The 23,238-nt window shown below is 33.7% G+C and overlaps 1 protein-coding gene across 1 annotated transcript; it reads right to left on the bottom strand.

Annotated features, from left to right (window-relative positions):
* Nucleotides 1–625: 625 nt before the first annotated feature.
* Nucleotides 626–8,195, bottom strand: LOC105793182 (general transcription and DNA repair factor IIH subunit TFB1-1). The gene is made up of 20 exons (XM_012622110.2): nucleotides 7,849–8,195; nucleotides 7,457–7,535; nucleotides 7,314–7,375; nucleotides 7,093–7,156; nucleotides 6,528–6,642; nucleotides 5,577–5,652; nucleotides 5,394–5,489; nucleotides 5,169–5,213; nucleotides 4,927–4,983; nucleotides 4,615–4,770; nucleotides 3,868–3,933; nucleotides 3,521–3,644; nucleotides 3,288–3,344; nucleotides 3,076–3,203; nucleotides 2,811–3,002; nucleotides 2,616–2,729; nucleotides 2,368–2,445; nucleotides 1,844–1,891; nucleotides 1,552–1,620; nucleotides 626–1,179 (listed from the first exon to the last, which is right to left on the bottom strand). Exons 1-20 carry the CDS (start codon nucleotides 7,927–7,929, stop codon nucleotides 1,093–1,095), a joined length of 1,794 nt encoding a protein of 597 aa, XP_012477564.1. The 5' UTR covers nucleotides 7,930–8,195; the 3' UTR covers nucleotides 626–1,092.
* Nucleotides 8,196–23,238: the final 15,043 nt, after the last annotated feature.

Here is a 23,238-nt window from a genome sequence, read left to right as displayed (position 1 = left end):
AGAACCGAGGGGAAAGCTTTCACTAGAACCACTAGATCATAAAAGGAAGACACTATTTCGTCTTTTCCGTTAAATCATTTAAGTGTATTTAAATTTTATTTAATCTTTAAATAAATTGATTAAATCGCTAATATATTTGAATTTTTATTAAAATTTTAAAATTACTGAAATACTTATAAAATAAATTATTGATATATTTTTGTCTGAATGTCTTAAATATTATTTTGTATGAATGTCTTAACACTATTTTTAACCTTACAGTCTATCCAAACAAATCTAAAACTAAAATAATGAAATTCCATGCATTGGATTAGATTTATTTTTCATTTTGGATTTGGTTACGGCGGAATGATTCCAAAAATAAGAATTTAATTACCACTCTGCGTAACCAACGGAATCTGCAACTTACTGATATGATAATAAATGATGATGTAGGAAAAATATAAGGTAATTTCATTGGAAAATTCCCTTGCTTCAAATAACAGGTCAAAAGATGACTTTTAAGTTGGAAAAAGAAAAAGAGATGACTTTTAAAATAAGTTTGTTACTTTGATTAAACAATTTGACACATTGCCTGAGGTCAGAAATATGACCTAAAGTACTAAAGAAATAGAGATTAACATAATACTCAACCAAAATAGAGATCATAAGAATATAAGAAATTCCTGGAAAGTTTAAAAACTCAGACTCAAAAACAATTCACTTGTTTGATGGAACTTTCGTCTTAAAGGTTTAGCTCAATCCAGCTAGAATTTAAAGCTTAAAGGATTACTCATAGCTAGAGAAGACCAAAATACTTAACCCTAATCAGATATTGCAATACAAATCGAAAGAAATCAGGCTTGATGAGAGTATCCTGCCAGTAAAGATGCACAACGCTCTTCTCATCGAGTAATTTCCGAAAAATGTTGCATACGTAACTGTGATGTTTGTTTTGACGTCAAAGGGGCAAAATTAAAACCCCATCCGTAACAAAATTGATCTTAGGCTCCTTTTGAGAGCCTAGACGGCAAAACACCCACCACATTGGGGGTGCAGTTATACAGGTGTATGTACGAAGAAGACATGTATTGTGACAACAGTAATGTTTCCCTACACATATCCGTTTGGTCTCTCTCCACTCTGTGCGGATCTCTTCTGCATGCTTGCTTCATAATGTTGAATAGCAGCATCTAGAGCCTGCACAAGTCACATTCAACAGGAGCAAACTTCAGAAAATAGTTCAACCTAATTAACCAACTTTGATTAATGATATGCCCTAATAGGCATTGCTCGCTGGCTCCGGAATGTATAGGAGCTGATTTCATCCCATAGGACACGAGTCATGACTGCACCTGCATGTGCTGCTAATAACATCTGCTCATGAGGCTAATGGAATTAGAATGACCCGATCCAAAACCAGCATATGCAAGCCAGTAGTTTAACTTCGGAGCCCAAAGTTCACAAGAATAAGTGAAACTACTACTGCCTAGCAGTTTAACTCATGTACTTCCTCTGAATTCTCCCTTTCATTTTTCCGGACTTGAACTAAGAATTAAGAAAAGTTCACACCTGATGCATTGGACGAACAAGGAGGGAAACCTGATGCCGAAGCTCTGATGGGACAGATCCCTTAATCTCCTGGAATTTTATGGCAGACTTATAAATTATTAAAATTAAGTGTATCCAAAAAAGAGGTAAAGCCAAAGCATCTTCAACAAATCATTCTAAGAAATTATGCTTCAGCATCACTTAAGCCAGGAAGATAAGAGAAGGGTACAGGAGGTAAATTAGACAAAATAACTGCAGAAAGGGTAGAATCGGAAAGTTGAGTGAAGAAACTTCAGTTTTTTTTGACATTTACCTCTAGCTGTGGATAGATATTTGACATGGCATCCTTTAATCTGTTTACCTGCATACAGTTACCGAATGAACAACAATTCAGAATGACGATTTATGAAAAGAAAAAAAATTATAATCAAGAAAGTCAATCACATTGAGATTAACATTCAGAATGCAATCCTTTCATTTACAGTCGTCATCAGCTTTCAGGACACTGTTAATAACAGATAAATACACAGCATTTCTGAAAACAGAAAATGTCCAAGAAAAAAAAAAGACAGATTTTCCCTGTAAATACTCAAAAACAGCCTAGCTTCTTGTTTGAAGAAATGGTTCTTTTGTAACAATTTTTTTCCTTCTCTCTGACTCTGTGGGTGTCTATCATTATATGCAGGACAGAAGGAGAGAGTTGAGGACTAACACAAACAGTTGAAATTTTATTTAAAACTTGAATTTTCATCCATTGAGAGCAAACATAATCAACCTTAATTAACAAGGTACTCAGCCAGCTCCAGGCTTTTTTATAACAATAAGTGCAGCATTTACCTTCGCATAGAGGTAAGTGGTGGTGATAGGATATGATGCCCAAAAATGTTTGAGTAGTTCAAGGATTGATGTCCAATGCTGGAAACATTCAGAAGTTCTCTATAAGCAAACCAAAGTCTAGAAATAAAATTATCAAATTAAGCAAAATAAAGATGCACAGCCATAAGGGTTAAGGCAGAACAGGTAATGCTCCAAAATCCATTGTATAAAATGCAACTATATCAAGTACACTAGCAAAGAAATCTCACATGCAATAGCTCCTCCTTAGTTTTCCTTGGTAGTCTATCCAGAACACTCTCTTGAGGATTTTTCCCAATATGATATTTGGTGTTGGAGATACTATTGGTCAAAGCATCTAAAACCTGTATGATAAAGTTTCACTGTTAGTTCTTATACCCACCACTTTCCATTATTAACAAGCACCATGAAAATATTGCTGTTACTTGATGAGCAACTTCAGGTTTGACAATAGGCTCCTTCAACCCCATAGCTTTAATCGATGAGATGGACTCCCTTAAAGAACCATACACCTCCTGGGTGCTCAAACCACATTTTATTTGTTCAATTCCACCAAGTGCATCTCCAGAAGTTCTAAGTGCATTAGCTTGTTGAGAGTCAAAATAATCCCGAGGGTCCTGGTTTTGGGCACACACAAATAAGGTATCTACAGAAAAGCATCTATTAAAACCACTTGATCACAGGAGTCACCTTAATGCAAAGCGGTGCTAGTGGAAGAGTATTTGGTCCCTGAAGATCTTCTATTTCAGTCATCCTTGATAACCTATCTAACCTCTCACGGCTTATATCCCCATCGGACTCTCCCTTATTTGATGATTCTAATGCAAAGATCAAACGTAAATACCCATTCTACAGCATAAAACCACAGTTGTAAAATAAATTAGGAGAAAACCAAAACGAACTCTGTTTTGACTGAGCAAGTGCTTCTGCTACAGCCTTCGTGTCTTCCAACTCCACATCTACATCCAAATTCATAGAACAGATGCAATCCAATGAGACATGTATGTTTTTGAAAAGAAAAACTGGGCGTCAAGTATCACAAAGCCATTACTAAACCAATATATATATGTGCAAGAAAAAAATAAATAATAAATAAATTCTGTAGTGGTAAATAAATTCAAGGGAAAGCCTTTACCTACAGCTCTTCCCTCAAGAACAACCGCAGCATGCCGGTTAATATCCTGGGATAGAGATCTTTTGTATAGCTCATTTTGTGATTCTGTCATTTCCTTATTACCTTCACGAAAGATCCCATGATCCTGCAGGTTAAGAAACATAAACAGATATATTTTTTATTTTCCCTAAAGTTAAGACTGTAGAATTCATCCATTACAAACCTCAAACAAACATACATGACCCAGGGGTCAAACTTGATAAATGAAACCAAAAAATTCACTTTTATCTTCAAATTATCAAAAAGCAAACCTCCAAAAAGCAGTTACAAAATGAATTAATTCACTTAAGTGATAGCATCAAACAAACCGGAAGATGTGTATAATCATCACCCTCATCAGCCTCCATGTCCAGAGTTGGGTCAACCCGCCGGATCTGCAAAGAACACATTATACAAAAGGGTAAAGACCATCCTCATTCATAGTATTATTCACAGGAGAGAAAAAAAGAAAAATCAACAGCGAACGAGATATCCCAGTTAGGAGATTATGTTTACTAGGTATTTTATGACTTTGATTGTAATGTTTATAACTATCAAGGCTATTCAAGGTTACTTTGAGGTTATAATTGGTTTTTCTTTTTTAAATTTTACTAGGGTTTTGAGGTAATTGTAAGTAACTATGTTATTTTAGTTTCAATTGGGTTTTGCAAACCTAGCCGTTCATGCATCCGCAACATATTCGTGTAACTTTTCAATTCCATGGTCAAGTTTAAAGAGTTATATATTTATACAAATTTTGACATATTAGTACATTTGTGTCACTTTTTCGTGTCATGTCATGTTTTAGTTATTTTTTCAATATCGTGTTCATGTTGTGTCCAATTTACCAGGTCAAGGTTTTGGATATTGAACATTGAATTATTGAGATTTCCCACTAAAGGTTCTCTCTGGTTCTCTTCCTAAGTTCTGTTTCTCCTTCAATCTCTTCTGTTTCCCTCTAATTGCTTCTATCTATTTCTGATTTTCTCTCTTGATTTCCATATTCTATCTGTTCCTCCTACTTGTCTACATCAAGGATTATTCCAGTTTTAAGGGGAAGAAAGAACAAATAGCACCTTCTTCTGCGCCTCACTTGCCAGTATGTCATCCTGCTTTAGAAATACAGCAAGTTCCTCATCTTCAGCAGCCTCTGCTGCAGCAGCAATACTGTTTTTCGTACTATGTAGGTATTCTGCTCTAAAATATTTTGTCCAGAAAGTCCTTTCTGACATCTATAAACCCAAAAAAAAAACAGACGGTAGGGCATACAGAAAACATGCAGAATGAATCATACTTAATGGTCATCTTCAAATAGCCAATATAACAATAGGGTCATTGTTTACAGACCAACTGCTAGAAGAAAAGAATTGTTTCAATGCTCCAGGTACCTTGTTAGGAACATAACTTAAGAATGCACGGTGAACAGCTGGCTTCTCAGCAAATATCTGTCATATATGATCAAGCATTGGTTATACTTACCAAGTCTGACAGCCAAAGACTAATGATTAAACTAATATTTTACATTTGCATATATAGTAGAAACAAAATTTAAGAAACAAGATAAGTTTAAATAGGTTCTTGGTATTAACTAAATATAATGAAAGAAAGAAAAATGAAAAAGATACCATACTTGAAGAATGACCTCTGGTGTCAAATTAAATGTGACTTTGTTTGTCTGCATAACAACAGGACAAAGATAATATAAATCTTCTGTATCCAACTTAAATTCGAAAATGACATTAAATAAACTAATATATGGTAATTGATCTTGTGAGTGAGACATAGGCACCTGGGATGGGAAAGATGTAAGCAAGTATGCGATTGTTAGTGAGAGTGAAAGAGAGAAAGGTTGTACCCGACCATCAGTTGATGGTTTGATGTCAGAAATCATTGCACTTTTGAAACCCAGCCGCTGTTTTGTCTTTTTGCTAACCTCTCTATCCAACAACTTCTGCAATTTAAGCAGAGGAAGATTTTAATATTTATTCCAATTTAACAGTATCCACATAAGAAAACAAAGGCCTAATGTGCAGTTAACCTTTCGTGTTGCCCAAAACTCAGTTTCTGTGAGGACACCACTTAGCACAAATTGCTTGTGAAGTTTCTGCAGTTCACTGAGAAGAAGAAATGTCATTTAGTAAGTTCTTATCAGCTCAGGAAGTTCCATACAGTAGCAAAGAACCCAGCCAAGCAGCAGTAGAGACTTTCAAGCAAAAGAAGAGCCAATGACATATAATAAGAAAATGTTTAAAACACACATTCAGTTAAGAATTTTATTTTACATGTGAATCTGCTCAGAATACTTAAGTAGTTGTCACAACGCAACTCACATGATCATTACCTTATTTATCCTATTAGGCTTAAATGATGTAGATATACATATAAAAGGCTATTATGTATGACATCCTGTGTCCATTTCAAACTAACATATTTTACGTTCCACTAATCATGCATAAGAACAAAGGAAAACTTTTGTTGCTAAAATTTTCATATTTACAAAGATACAAAGTGACATATCTCCTAAAAAGACACAAGGAGATTATTTCAGAGCAAACTTACTATCAACACCTTGTGATTTGTTTTAACTCCCTCTAGAAGTTATGGTTTACAATTTATCTAATATCAACATGACTTACATTTTTACAAACCACAGCCCGACTAAAAGTTCCCTTATCTATCTGAAATCCTTCCAAGCAAAAAATTAATCCTGTAAACCACCACTATGTTAATTACTTCCCCTTGCAGCATGTTTCTTTCCTATTTTCCTGCTCACCTTAAACTTTTTCTTATGTTTTCTTAAGTAAGCCTCTTCAAATCCTCAAGCCAACCCAGTCGGCATTCACAACACAAACTGGTATGACACAAAAAGGTAAATTTACCTATCTTCCTGTAACTCAAGTCGCAGCTAAAATAAGCCTCTCAAAACCCTCAAGCCAGCCCAGTTGGCATTCACAAAACAAACTGCCATGACACCAAAAGGTAAATTTACCTATCTTCCTGTAATAACTTAATTCGCAGCTCCATTTCAGCGGCACTGAGTTGCTCATCAGGATATGAAACAGTAGGTTTTTCAGAAACTTCTCCACCCTTTGCAAGAACTTTTCCTATTCATGATAAACAAACATCACATCTTGAAACAAGTGTGCTAAAACTTCAATTAATACAATGTAACATGCAAAGCGTAGAAGAGTGAAAATAAAGGAGAAGAGAAAAGGGGATGTTTTAAGTTTTGACTTAAAACCACCTCAGGCCCATAAGGGCTAACGATAGAAATTAAACAGAATTATACACTTGTTAAGAGAAGCGAAAAGAATCTTTAATGCCTAAAATCAAAAGCAAGAACAAGCTAACACCATTGATTAGCCATTCATGTTAATAAGGAGGAATAGAAAAGGAAAAATCCTTCTCAAACAATTTACCAAAAAAAAAAAATTTAAAAATTCAAAAACATGCATGACAACTGCCAAGAACAAGGAAAAACATGAAAGCAAATCCTTAATCAAATCCTAGAACCATATTGTGCCAAACTCATTTGACTTGAACATGTAACTTACCCACAAAATCTCGACATTCTTGGAGATCTGAATAATTTTCGAACTCAAAGATGAAACTCCCATTCTGAAAACAACACATAAAGAAAATTTCAACATATCATTGATCCATTAAAAAAGCATTTGGATTCAATCTAAATAAAGACTAAAATAAATCAATAACCAAAACAATGATTATCCAACCCGATGTGAAACATATATTTAATCAACATAAACAAAGATACCTGATTGTTAGTAAGATTAAGCCATGGCGGCTTATTTGATCCTTCCTTCGTATGCTTTTGGCCTGCAAATTTCACCATTTAAGCAGCATCATTTAGACAGTACGATAGCGTGCATTCATACCAAATTACACACAGCAATTTACCTTTAATGTATCGAAACTCCACATCAAGCTTTCCAGCTGATTTAGGATTATGAGGCACAAATAAAATTTTCTCAAACGTCTGTACAAAGCAAAGTTACTTAGATAATTATTTCTTCGAATCATTCAATAATTATTCAACCATTACAACATAAAACTACATATATTAATACAACAAAATACACCACGAACTTAAACTTTTTATCCTATATAATTCCAAAAAAGTGAAAATAAAATTTAAAAATATCTATCAGTAAATACAATGCGTATAAATTTCAAATTTCATAAAAAAAGAATATGAATTCTAAACATCAGTTCATTATTCTTTTTCAACATTAACAAATTTGAAATCCAGGAAATAAATTCAATAAAAATAAACAAAGTAAAATGAGTACCATTCTAAGAGTACCGGGAGTTCCTGGATCCTTGATTGTGGTCTTATACTTAGCTCGCTTAGTCACGTGAGTGCTCGCCATCTTCGATTAATTAGGACAACAATTTACCAAAAATTAAAAAAATATATTATTGATGAAAGAAAATCAAATAATTAAGCTTTACAGTTTTGTTTATATTGTAGTTAGAGAAAGAGAGAAGGGATCGAGCAGGCAGAGTGAGGAAGAGGCGACTGAAAACTGAAAAGCGAAAGATCAACCCAGAAATCCAACAAAGGATGCATCGGAACCTGGGAGAGACAATTATTGAGAGAAAATAAACTTCAAAAAGAAAAACAATCAAAACTGGGCTGTATAATTGGATTGTTGAGTTTCAGGCTCAAATATATGATTCAAAATTGGGCTTCTTTTAAACCGTTGGGCCCTCAGACAAACACTGCTTTTGAATTTGATTCGAAGCCCAAAAGTTATAAAATGCAAATTGAGAGTCTACTAGACCTATAAAAACAAATATCGATGATCCAAAACCAATGTTAAGTAATTCAGTTTTTATTCATTATAAATATCTTTTTAAATCGAATTATTTTAATTTATTCAATTTTCGATTTTGAGTTTTCAAATCGAATAAATTAATTAAGCATAATATAAAATTAACTCAAATAAAAATTTTCCAACTTATTAATTTATAAATTAATTTAATCTAGAATTAAATATTCAAATATAAAATATCAATTCAAATATACAAAATTATTCCATGAAAACATCACTTTAAAATACGAAATGTCCTATTTTAGTTATTTTAAAAGAAATTATTAATTTAGTCACTTCAAATAAAATAATTATTTAAATTAGTCACTTTCATTAAAATTTTCTGTTTTCTACTAATAAATTGTTGCGTGACGCATTAGCTAATTGAGTGATGACACGTGGTATTTTTTTATTAATTTTTAACCTAAATTTAGGGATCTATCTATAATTAGTCCAAACACTTTTTTTTTTTAAGTTACTTGAAAGAAATCACATTGGTTTCTATGTTGCGTGTCTTGCAGCTTATTTCTTTTCCATGCTGCTGCTGTTGTTGTTGCTTTGCATGTTATCTAATTGAGTTGATTTGAGAAGATCAAGCTCTTCAGACCACCAGCGGAAATTGGTGACTGCCATCGGAGGCAGAGCAACAAAACTAAGCGCTATCCGCTTTTCCACCAAAAATTTCAGAATGTTTAGAAGAACATGTCTTTTAATTGGAAATAGATTAAGATTTGTATTAATGTTCAGACATCACATGTGAAAAAGGAAGGGAAAAGAATAAGCTTAGGCACTCCCAGGAATGGAAAATCCAAGGTTCTTGATCCAGCATTTTCTGCCTTTTTAGTTCAACTTCCTTGCAAATTTCAAAATTAAGATTTTCATCTTATTGATTTTTTAAATATTATTTATGGTCTTCCTTTCCACAGTATTAATTTTAACTTTTAATTTTAGAATTCCTTTTTATTTTAATTGTTTTATTAACATATGTAGATTCAACTTTGCTCACTGTTATATACCATTTTTATATTTTGAGTAAGAATTGTATTTATTTTTATTTCAATACCATAAATTGGAGATTTGTATTTTTTTTTGACATATGCAAAGACAATAAAGAACTTGTGAATTTAACGTTCCACAATTCATTTCTAATGTCCAAGGTGAATTAAGGATCCCGGAAGAAGTTGAAATCTTGATTAAAGGAAAAGCAAGAAGATTTTTAAATTAAGGGTAAGTTTAAGAATGCTTCTCAAAATATTTTTAGAACAAAAGTATTCTTAAACAAGCTACTTTTAAAAGAAAAATGTTTCTTCCAAATTAAAATTAGCTCAAAAATATTTTTTTCAAAAGTTGAAAATTTTAGTTTTTATCCAGAATGTTTTTTTTCCCCAAAAATACTTTTAAAAAGCACTCCTAAATTACGCCTAAGAGAATTTCCAGACTTAAAATTATTAGAAAAGCGAATAGACATGAGAGAAAAAAAGTATAGAAGATATTGCACAGATTTACTGGAAAGTCTAATGGGAAGGACTTTTACCATTACGGGCTACTTGAAGCCACCTATCATGTGAATGTTGGGAAATAGAGAAAGATGAATCTGATCATCCAGTCCCTCTAACGAGTGCTCAATGGATACCCATTTTGTTTGCATTTGCTTGATTTCTTTTATGATTTTTCGGTTATTTCTAGTGATTTTGGCTTGATTTCACATTTTATAAGGTGATCTAAGTGTTATTTACAAATTGAAAAAGTTTGGGATGGAGGTTTTAGTATATGACCGCATGCAATCAAAGGAATAAGCCCCCAAGATGATGAGAGGAAGCCTAATACTTAAGAAATTCAAAAATCCTGTGTAGAATTCCAGTTCAGTGTTTTGACTAGATCTCAAACTCCAAAACTTGATTTTATATATATGATAAATATTGATTTCATAATTTATCTGGCTTATGAAGAAAACAAAGGCCCGAAATGACAAGAATCAAAAAAATGAGCGGCAAGTCCCGAATTCTATTTTAACTCATTATAGGAATTTTATCATTTCTGCCCTTTTTTTGCGATTTCACCCTTCAAACATATCTTATGATCAAAATCATGGGTGGCCACCTTCTGGCTTAACTATTTTATTCTCTTAGGTTTTTTAATAGTTTTCTCTTCTTCTTTTTTTTTTGGTAGAAAAGGATAGGATTAAGCGATTATATTAGATAAAACCATAATCAATAGTAAATAGACATGTTGCGATCTCTTCCCAACAAATTCATGACCGAAGCTGGTGGGGATCTAAATAAATGTATCAAAGAGCTACATGTATCAGCACATTTCGTCATGTGATCAGCAACACCATTAAAAGTTCTCGGGATATGTCGGATACGGATCTCCCATTTCCGACGCAAAACTTGATGTAACAGCCGCAGTTCCATTAAACTACTACTAGTTTCTCCACCAGACAAAAGTAATTCAACCAACAAAGCATTATCACACACAACTTTATTGAAACCCTTTTGTCCCAAGCTAAGAATAATCCTTCCAACATCGCTCTTGTTTCAACTTTAAAGACTGACTCGTTACCGAAACTCATCACGTAGCCCCATAACCAATTTGCATTTGAATCTCTAAGAACACCCCCAATAGAATCCCTTCATTCCAAATTCGACACAGCTCTATCTAAATTGAGTTTTTCCAATCCGTTACAGGAGGAGTCCAACTCAAAAGACTCCTCATGGTCCCCAAGGATTTCATTTGCACATCTAAAACCCGATAACTCCTAGCCCACATGTAGCCGATATCCACAATAGCACCAATATTCCTGTGACTATTAAAGAACACACACTCATTTCTACTATTCCAAAGTAGCCAACACAAGATTAAAAACAGTGTTTGCCACTCCATTCATTCACAGTGAAGATTACCTTTATCCAGCAAGTTCCAAACTAACCATTCCTTCATTGACAAAGAAAAGAAAATATTATGGGCTTGTCGAGAAACCATTATTCCCCATATAGTCTTAGCAAAAGCGCAATCTCGAAAAGCATGAATCCCTGTCTCTAAACTATCAGTACACAAAGGAAAAAGACCATCATTTATCATATGCCTACGTCTTCTCTCATTATTTGTCAATAATCTATCATGCCATAAAAGCCATAAGAAAACATGTACCCTTTAAGGCGCCAGAACTCTCCAAATCATCTTCCAAACAACAGCATCATCAGAAACTTGGCTAAAGATAAATATTCTTATAAATTGTAGATGATAAGAAACCATCCTCTTTCATCCATTTCCAAGCCAAGTAATCTTGTCCTACAACATCAGATGAGGGTATGATCACTGTGATCTGTTGAATAATGGGGCGTGGAACGAGATTAGTAAGACGATCTCAATCCCAAAAACCATTCTCAGTCACTAAGTCACAAATGCACAATGTGTTATCAGGTAGACCTAATCCTCCAAAAATATCTCGCAAGGGACCCATCTGCCTCACCTATACATCATTCCAAAAATTCGTCATACGACCATCGCCAATTGACCAAAAAAATTACCCACAACTTCTAGCCAAACTCGTGTTAGTGGCTTCCATATGAATGAACAGTTGCGTCGAGAGATAGAGTTTAGAAAGCGCCCATTGTACATTATATTTCTTCCTTAACACCCGAACCCATAGAGACTCGATATTCACAAGCAGACAGTAACCAAGCTTCATTAAAAAAATCTTGTTCTGATTACATAACTTCCGCAAACCCAGTCCACCACTATCCAAAGGCCGACAACAATCTTCCCAAGAAAGAAGGGCAATTTTCCTTGTATTATTAGTTGCTCCCTAGATGAAATTACAAGCAAGTCTCTCAATTTCATTGCATACAGAAAAAGGCACTCGAATAGTAAACATAAAATAGTTGGGAATGGCAAGAAGAACTGACCGAACCAAAGTTATTTGTCCTGCTAGCGAAAGTTTCCTCACATCCCATCCAGATAGTTTTTGCCTAACCTTGCTTACAACAAAGTCGAAAGTATGCACAATAACTCTGTTATGAAATAATGGCATGCCAAGGTAACATCTAAGATCATCCACTTGGTTGAATCCCATACTCTCTCAAATCACCTAAATAACCAAACTAGGAGTATTAAGAGAGAAAAAACATCTTCGACTTGGACTTCTTAACCTTCTGTCCAGAAAAGTAACAGAAAGTTTCCAGTATACTACTCACCACAATAACTTGATCCCTACTAGCTTCACAGGATAACATAAGGTCATCGGCAAAGAAAATATGAGACAAGATGGGCCCTCTTCTTGAGAGGAACAAAGGCTTCCAACTCCCATTCACAGTCACCTCCTCAATAAGGTGCCCAAGCCTCTCCATATAAAGGACAAAAAGATAGGGTGATAAAGGGTCACCCTGCCTTATACCACGTGACAGTTGGAAAGCGTCAATAAAAGTTCTTTTCCATAAAACTTGGAGTGAAGTAGACGCAATGCAATATGACACTAATTAACTACTGAGGAATTCCTGCCATTAACAAAGTATCTCGCAGGAATTCCCAGTTAATTCTATCATAAACCTTTTTGAGGGTCTATCTTCATGATCATACCATATTTTTTTCCTTTAAAATTCCTCAAAGAGTGCACCACTTCTTGCACCACTATAATATTATCGACAATATCTCTACTTTGAATAAAGCTTGATTGGTTCTAACTTATCAATTTCACCATCAAAGGTCGCAGACTGTTAACAATAGTCTTCGTAAGAATCTTATACAACACTGAACACAAGCTTATAGGCCAAAATTGATTAGTTCTCTCTGGATTCGGTGTCTTTGGGATAAGAACTAGTAACGTTCTGTTCAATTTCGGATCCAACCGTAGCCCACCCAAACTATATCTAACAAAAGAACACACCGACAGTCCCACAATTTCCCATTAAGTTTGAAAAAAACTAGCCTAAAACCCATCCACACCAGGGGCCTTTAAAAGAGCCATACTAAACATTACTCTACGTACCTCCTCATCCAAAACCACTGAAATAAGAGTTATTGTCTCATTAAAGGAAAGTACAGAAAATTTACCTCGACAAGGGAAAACACTACTAGTCACATAGTTCATGGTATAAAGTTCCTTAAAAAATTGCACCACGTACTATTTTAACACATCCTCCTCAAAACACCATTCATTATCCACCAGCAGACCTTCAACTTTTGTAACACCCCCTAACCCTAAATCGTTGCCGGAACAGGATTACGAAGCATTACCAGACATATAAGATAACTTATAACTAATTCACAAATAAATAACATACATAGCTTACTTTAATCAATACATCACCTAGATACATGCCACATTATCAAAAGAAATGTACATCACTAAAATTTATCTGAGGTCATGATTGCTCTGGATACTGGACCGGACACTAGCTTTCTACTAACCTGCGTACGGAAACAACCGTACGCTGAGTATGGGTATACTCAGTGGTATTACCATAATTCAAATTTATAACATTAATCGATAAATTATATACATTTAATTTATGTCTACAATTATTCATTAATTTTCTCATACTTTAAATCAACTTGATAATTAATAACAATAAGCAATATTTCAAATCTTGTATTTAATTGTATTCATACCTTATTTCACTATCTCAATTCCATTGGATTTTTCACATCTCATTCCAATAGTTCATTTCAATTCATATACAATTCATTCAATTTATCACTATATTCAATATCAATTCTATTGCAATTTGTACTCATTAATATCATATAACAAAAATTTACTCTTAATCACATCATGAACTTTGGGTTCATATATTCAAATCCCATATATCGATTTCCAATTCACATATCAATTCACAATTTCACTTTCTCATTTCTTTCCATAGCTCAATCAATCACACTTATTCAAATTTTCTCATTTCAATTCAAATTTTCTCATTTCAATTATTTACCCCTATTAACAAGACTCAGACCTTGGCGAATACATGGATCCAACCAAACACACCAGAATGGCACCCAGTACCTCATCGGATAGTTCGAAGCAATAGTTGACACCCAGTGTCTCATCGAATCAAGGTCGAAGTATCCCTGAACACTTCCAATCTTATGGCATGCCAACTATATCCGACTCAGCCCAACTAGTTAATAGGGTATTCAAATCATTTTTCTATTTCAAATTCACTTTCAATTCAATCACAATTCAATTCAGATTCACTTCCCACTTTCTAATTAATATACAATTCAATACCGATACATATTTCAGATATTCACATATAATCATACTTCGATTCAATTCAAACCACTTTTCAATCAATACACAATTCACATATTCACACATAATCATAATTTAATTCACTTTTATTCAATTCATATTTTTAATTCATTTTCCAATCAAATTCAAATCACTAAGTATTTTTCAATCAATATACATTTCAAATACTCACGTATTTTCTTCATTCAGTTCAATTTGATTCAATCCAAATCACTATTATCATTTCAATTGCTTACCTAATTTTACTTACCATGCATTTTAATTAAAATATAACAATTAATAATAAATAGATTTGAATTATAGTAATACAAACCGTGATTCTCGTGTCTACGCCTCGTCCACTTTTTCTTTTCCTTTTTTCGTGGATGCCTCGGGTGCGATATTAGCTACGAAAAATCAAGATAATTTTCATAATCATTAATACAATATTAATTTTTCATCTAATACTTGAATTTCTATTTTATTTTCATCTCAATTTTAATTTAATCCCTAACTAAATTCATTTATTTTTCCATCTCAATTCATACCTCATTTCTACTCAAATTTCAACTAACCTTAAACTTAACTATCTAATTTTTATCATCAATCCCTAATTTCAAGATTCTTTCAATTTAGTCCCTACTATTCAAAACTTACACTTTATTTTATAATTAAATCCTTTACTAACTTTTAACTTGAAATTAAATTAATTTAACCCTAATTCTTTCATTTATTCAACATAATCAATGTCTAGAAATCTAATAACTTCCAAAATTTCAACATAAATCCAATAATACTTTGTTCTAGGATTCCAAAAACTCAAAATTATAAGAAAATAGACTTAATTAACTTACCAATCAAACCTTAAACCTTGAAATCCCAAATTTTCTTTCTTTCCTCCTTTTCTTTTCTTTCCTTTCTCCCTGTTTTCATTTTGCTATTCTGTTTCTATTCTCTTTTCTATCTTTTATTTAATTAATAATAATATAATATATAAATATCTTTTACTTAATTAATAAGTATGTACATATATTAATTACAAATGTATACATATATTTATTACACATGTATTTATAATTACCACACACTTGTCACTTTTTATGGTTTAATTATTAGTTTTGTCCTTTCACCTTTTCTATTTTATAATTAACTTTCACACTTAATTCAATTTAATCCTAATACTCAATTAACTTTAATTTAACTAAATTCACTTAACTAAAATCCAATTGATGATATAATTAATTCTATAAATATTTTTAATAATTATTTTACTAGTCCGTTTTACCAGAATGGAGTCCCGAAAATACATTTTTTTTCAATTTTGTCCTTTTTAATCAATTAACCATCGAAACGTTAAAATTTCTTAACGAAACTTTAATACTACCCTAATGACACTCCGTAAATATTTATAAAAATATTTATGGCCCAGTTTATAATATCGAGGTCTCAATACCTCGTTTTTGATCCAATTTACTTAATAATTTCTTTTAAATCACAAAATTCACTAATTCAAAAATATTTCTAAAATCACGCTTAACTTATAATTATTAATTAATAAATTTTTCTAACTTTTTCATCGAATTTAGTGATCTCAAATCACTGTTCTGACACTACTGAAAATTGGATTGTTACAACTTTATTCCGCTTCCGTCGTGCCAATGTACGACTATGAAAATAAAATGTATTCCTATTCCCATATTTTAACCATTTTGCTCTGGATTTTTGAAACCACAACAACTCTTCATGAGCTAAAACTTTCTCAATTTGCTGTCCCAATTTGTACTCCTGTCTATAAAATGATTAAGATGAGAGAACCTCAATGACTTTTCGAACCCTTTCCAGCTCAGAAATCAATTTTCTTTCATGTACAAAAATATTCTCATAAACCTGTTTGTTCCATTCCTTAACAGATTCCTAGAAGCGTTCCAGATTATCTCCAATTGTTAACTCATTATTCCAACTCCTATTAACAATGTTGCCAAAATCCACATGAGGCATCCAACTAGCAAGACAACGGAAATGCCTTAAACCTTTACTAACGCTCGACTTAAGAGAAATTAATATCAGTCTATGATTAGATTTTAGTCTGTGTGACAAACCCCCTACACTATGTAAACTTGGCACCACTAGCACCTAAGTCTCATAGAGCATTGTCGAATAAGAACTCTCTAAACCATTTGTAAGCTACTCGTGAAATAGAAGCCCCACCTTTTCTTTCACCTCCATCAAGAATAAAATTGAAATCACCGACAAGAATCCAAGGTCTCTCCACCGAAACAGCCAGAGCTTTGAGAAAATGCCACAACTCCCTTCTCTTCGCAGCATGAAGACTAGCATAGACAATAGAACGAAAGAAATGATTTGAGCTCATCGTACTACGGATTTTAACATGCACCACCTAATAATGTATATTCAAAATATCCATCATTACATCCTCATTTCAACAAAACTAAATTCCTTAGCAAAACCATTCGTTTCCACACTAAAAGAATTTGGATATCTAATTTTTGTAATAATACCATCAGTCCTAGCTCCACTAACCTGAGTTTCAAACAGATAAAACAAATCTGACGAAAAATCATTCTTGTATCATTTAACAAAACTGTAAAAATGAGAATGTCTCGCTCATTGGCAATTCTAACAAATTATTTTAGTGTTCATAAAAAATAAGGAAATTTACAAGCCAAACCCAAAATAAGCCTACAATAAACTCTAACAAGTTACCTCAACACCATCAGTGTCATCCACAATCATACATTCCTTAACAACTTGAAAATCTGACACCATAACATCTTTGTTTGGATTCCTTTCGAGATCACAAACAAACTCTTCCATTGCTAATTGGATATCAACCGATTGCTACTCCTAGATCCCGAGAGTCTCATCGGGTGATTTCCCTCGTCGTTTATAGTGAGCAGTGTTAGCATGTAGTTGTTATGCTACGGGAAAGCTAGTTTTACCAAACATAAAAATACCATTCTCTTTGTCAATATTAACTCCTATTTTTTCTTTCTCCAAAATATGAACTGCTGCATGTTTCTCCTTATTTAAATTTGTCAAAATTTCCACTTTTTCTTTCACTATAGCTTTCCCTCTATTAATGGCACCCACCTGGGCTAATCTCGATCCATCATCAAAAGCATTCCGTCCAATATTCAAATTCATACCTAAGCTTCCATTATTGGGATTCAAAACCTTCAAGGCCAACTTTGGCCCATTCCCCATCACCACTTTTTTCCCCTTAGCCCTTAGCTTGGCATGTTTCCTTTTCGTCTCAATAATATATTTTTCTGGAAACCCTAACCCCATATCCCCATCCCCGTCAGCCTTTTCCTTAGTCACTACCTCATCACTCCCATTAACCTCGCTATTAAACACTGCGAAAATCTCTCACTCACTAACCCCCAGCGCTACAAAGCGAGATCCCCTAGCAAGACCCCTAAAACCATCATTTTTTCCCTCACTGAAGCTTGACTACGCCCTCTTCGTCTCTCCACCACCATCTATGAACCATAGGGTTCATCCTCTACATTCTTTTCAAGACTCGACTTCTCCATGACCAGTCGAGTGCAACCTGGCTCCTCCACCGGTGGAGCCGTCGTAATTTCGGGACAAATGTCCACTGCATATCCATACATACCACATTGGAAACAGATATTTGGTAAAACTTCGTATTCAACAATTTGGAGACGACCATTAATTCGAACCTTTGACACCAACTGCTTCCTCAAATCAACACAGATTGCCAGCTCCGCAAATCATCCCCTGCAAGCACAGTCCGTATGAACATCCAGCTTCACCACCGGACCAATTGTCTAACCAATCACCCTTAGAGGCAATCCAAATAATAACTTTTAGGCAGTCTAGGTAATCTAATCCAAACAACCTACGACTCAATACCACTCTTACTTGTTGAAAACTCCTGTAACCATGGGTGAACAGTCAAGTATCTGCCAAAAATTACCCACGACCCTCCTACTAATACCTTATTATAGTCAGATTCATCTTGAAAACGAACCAGATAAAGATTATTCTCGAGATCCATGTGTTGGATCTAACACTGAGGATTCCACAGTAAATTGATTTTATTCAACAAAACATTAAAACCAATTCTTCCTCCCAGTAATTTCACAATAATTGTATTGGCCATTCGTCGTTGGATAAACTCCTGCACTCTATTAGAGAACATAATCGACGGAACACCCTCAATCACTTCAATAACAACATCGCCATCCAGAAAACCACCATTATTCTTCTCTGATGAAGCTCCTAAGAGGGTTGATTTGTACGACACCTTCAAAATCTTTGACTGAATCCTTTGCCCATTATTATCCACAGTCGGGTCATCAAAATCTAACTGTACTTTCAGTTTAGTATGAACACTCTTTGTAGCCCTTCCGATACCACTGGTCAAACTCGAGTTTTTGGCACCCATCGCAAAATCCACCGTAGGAAGCATTCCACTTATCAGTCTAAACCCTAAAGACTTAAAGATGCATACCAATTCTAAATTTCATCAAATAGTTTTCTCTTTATTTTTCTTTACTTTTATATTTTTTTCCATTTTATAATCAATCGCTTGGATATTCGATTTTGGATCTTCAACAATACTTGGTGGATTTTAATATCAATATAAGTTATCATATCTTGTATTTTAATCTTTGATGGAATGATTTTCTTATCAGTTACAAATTCTTCCATAGTGAATAGGATTTCTATAGCTTAATTCTGAATGATTGAAATAGAGTGAATTATGATTTAGGTTAATAACTAGATTAATTACTTTATTTAAAGTTATTACTAATTTGAGTAACGCCTAATCAATAAATTATTAGGAAAAATATGAAAGTTGAATCTGGTGAAATAGTCACATAGTTAGTGGAGTCTAGCTAAGATAAACATCAACTATTAGGGCTATTTTATAAGATACCCACCAACTTAGGTCAGTGGGGGATCGATGATAGTGTAAAGGTAAAAAAAAATTCGATGTTCCATAAGGGACGAAACTGTTCCGATGATTTTGTCAATGTCCAATGAAGAATTCATTTTTATTGGATTTAATTATTTTTAGACTATTGAGTTGTCATTAGGATGCATTTTGAGATAGTTTTAGAGTTTTAGACTCAATTGGATAACCGGGGTGGGGTGCTTGGCTGTCATCTCTCTTCGCGTCAAAAGGTTTGATGTGTTCTTAAGAAAAATTATAATAAATTAGGAGTTTACTAGGCTGAGTAACCGGGGTGGGGTGCTTGGCTGTCATCTCTCTTCGCGTCAAAAGGTTCAGTATATTCCTAAAGCATAAAAAAAAAAGAAAAAAACAAAAAAAGAAAAAAAATAATTTGGGGACTAAAGGAGGAAACAAATAGAGTGTCTTGGTAGGTTTGGTAATTTAACTGATTTTCATTAAATAATCCAAGTTGATTCTAATTTTTGTGTGTATTAATTGGAAAACTTTTTCTGTTTTACTTAAAGCAAGCTTAGGGTTCTCTTTATTTTTCATATGCATTTTTGACTGATTTTTATAAAACTTTGGAGTTGTATTTATTTTATGGTAGAAGCTAACTTTCACAGTAGATAGGAACCATACTTGAGGGCAAGCATGGGCTAAGTAGGGGTGATTTGATAACACTTTACAATAACGTATTTTTATGTATTAATTATGTATTTATTCTGAGTATGACCCTGCTAATTTGAGCTATTTATGATCTTTTATCTCATAGGGACTAAATTTGAGGCAAAAGAAAAATTAAGGGCCAAAAGCGTGAATTTAGAGATAAAATGGGCCAATGTGCGACACAAGGAAAAGTTGGTGCCAAAAGTGCAAGCATGGAGGACACAATGGTTGAAATGCAAAAAGAAGAGATTTTATTCTATTAAACTCTATTTTAATTATATTAGGATAATTAATATTGAGATAATTATTAAGGATTATTTTTAAGATTTTATTTTATCTTTATTTATCTTCAATTAAATGTATTTATCTTTTAGGAATTTAAGTAGGATTAGACTATCTCCCCTAGCACTATAAATAGGGGATCCCAGATTTTTCTAAAAACACTCTCTCCCCAAAAGTTTAGGCTTTTGTTCTTCTCATATTTCTTTTTAATAAAATCTTTATTTTTATTTATTTATTTTCTTTTTTACCACAACCACGAGCCACTAAACCCATCTAGCCGAAGGTTGTCAAAAATCCCCAAAAGAGTTCATGAGGCTTAGAATTCGTACTTAGCCTCCTCGCTAAGTATTCATCGTTTCTTCGCACTACGGGGCTGACGCTTCGTTCCATGTCTCTTAAGAAGTAAGCTTTTCAACGTATGCAAAGGCGGCCGCTTTGTATGTTTTGGGAAGGTTAGACAGTCGGTTCGTTAGCTTACTGCGTCAGAGGTTGGCGAGCCCAAGAGACAAAATGGCGTGGGATTCGCCATTGAGAAGCGTTGATCTAGCATAAGATGATCCCACAGAAGCGATTGTTGGCTAGAGTCAGGTTCCACCACATCGTAAGTTTAAGTCATTGGAGCTGGTGGTCATAGGCGTCCTCTTCCACTATAACTGACTTATTCGGTTTGGGAATGATCATCTAAAAGCCGAGGATTGAACCCAAGGCGGAATGAGACAACTGGAGGCTGGAATCTCCCATAAGAATCTCATTTCTCTCAATTCTATTTTTAATTTTTCTAATTTTCGATTCAATATTCTTAAATTTGTTTTTATTTTATTTTTCGTTTTCAAAACCAAACATTTAATTCTGTTATTTTTTTATTTTATTTCTTTCAGGCACGCAAGTTTTCTTGGGCAAGATTCTGCCTAGGATTTCACGGAACAAGATATTTTGCAAGTCTAGTCCCTGAGGATTTGACCCTACTTCTCTTTTACTATTCTTTTTCATTATTTATTAGGGATAGGATATTTTTGGTGCTTTCAACGACTGCATCAGTCTACCCTTTTTTACTTCAATCTCTCACCATTTTTCTTTGTTTTCTTGCAAAATCATCCTTTAGAAATCATAATAGAGCCAAGATTCTCCACTAAACTCATCATCCACAAATTTAAATTTTGGGTTATAGCATATGAAGGTTGAGTTTGAGAGAGAAGGAAGAGCTTTGATAAATATTCGTGGTTTTTTATTTATCATTTTATCATCTCATTACATGTTTAGAAGCTTTAAATTGAGTTGTTGAGCCATTAATATTGCTATTTTATGCTATTATAACATATGGGCAATTGGAGAAAATTTTTGCTTTGCATGAAATTAAAGAGAAGAAAGTTGCTAGAGGTCATTGGTTGTGATTTGAAAGTGTTCACTTTTATATAATTCAAGGTTCTTTAAGCAAGTTATATGCATACTATGAATGAAGGGACTTTACAAAATATTTGAAGTGTTTTTGGGTGAACTTAGGGAGTCACGTTGCGACTACAGAGCCCAACATCACGACATGGCATATGTCACGTGATGACCTCACTATTCAATAAGGCTCGTCGCGACGTCGTAAGTCCCCACATCGCGACGTCGCGACTATTTCAACACTACAATATTTTTAAAATTGTTTTGACCTTTTGAGGCCTGTTTTGGGTTCTGATCACATCCGATTAACTCTGAATAAGTCCTAAATAATTTGAAATTGTATTTAAAACTTTAAATCTTGTCTAAAATATATTTTAAATATATTATAAAAATGTTTCAAATTTTTAATTCTCAAATAAATGCAAGATTTATTACTCGTACATGATTCTGTGACATTTCCCATCTGTACCGATCATCTAAAATAGTTGAGTTATAGACAATGATGATTGTGACATGTTTGTGAGGTGACAAAAAAGTAGGTAGCTTTACGTCAAGTCCATCTAAGTTATTATGTCGAGATTAGGTAAAAGTTGGATAGATTATTAATTACCTTTAACTAAAGGAATTCCAGATCACTAGTTTGTGAATTAACATTATGATTGGTTATTTGATTTGATTTTATTTTATTTTGTCAGTTAATTTAATTATCAATCACATTTGGTTGTCGACTATGTTATTTATTTGGAAGGTTGCTTAATTTTAGTATTGATTATTTGGTTATTCTTGTGAGTAGAATAGTTAAGTTATTTACTTTAGTCGTTTACTTTCCTTTTGGGTTTTGTCGTACCAATTAAATTCACTCTCGCTAGTGAATTCTATCGGATGTGGTTGTAACAAGAGGGAAAACAAGGAGGGAGAAACACATGTTGTTCCATAAGCTTCAAACAGATGATATGACACTCTGGACTTTCTTCTAATCACATTTTATATAGCCTTCCCCAATAGGCATAGGAAATTTGACTATCATGCAAAAGGTGGCTACAACCATCTTATCCATCCGCATTATAGGTCTCTTAAAAATTGCATTGTAGGCCACTGGGTGATTTATTACCAATAAATCTACCATCTTTGTGACTATATGTTCTCCATCCCCTAAAACCGTTAGAAGAGTGACAAACCCCTTAACTGCAACTGGCTAGTTGGCAAAACCATAGACTAAGCTAGATTTTGTCACAGGAGGTGTTTGGATTTGTAGAACCCTTCCTTTTGTTGCAATAAGCATGGGGATCAGTGTCATTATCGTCAGAAGAGCTTGAGATATCCTCACTAGAAGCACCATTTGAAGTTGTCTTTC

The sequence above is a fragment of the Gossypium raimondii genome, chromosome 7 (assembly GCF_025698545.1).
Source record: "Gossypium raimondii isolate GPD5lz chromosome 7, ASM2569854v1, whole genome shotgun sequence".
NCBI classification, from domain to species: Eukaryota; Viridiplantae; Streptophyta; class Magnoliopsida; order Malvales; family Malvaceae; genus Gossypium; species Gossypium raimondii.
Note: the sequence above shows the minus strand (reverse complement) of the source record. Positions and strands in the feature narration are given on the sequence as shown.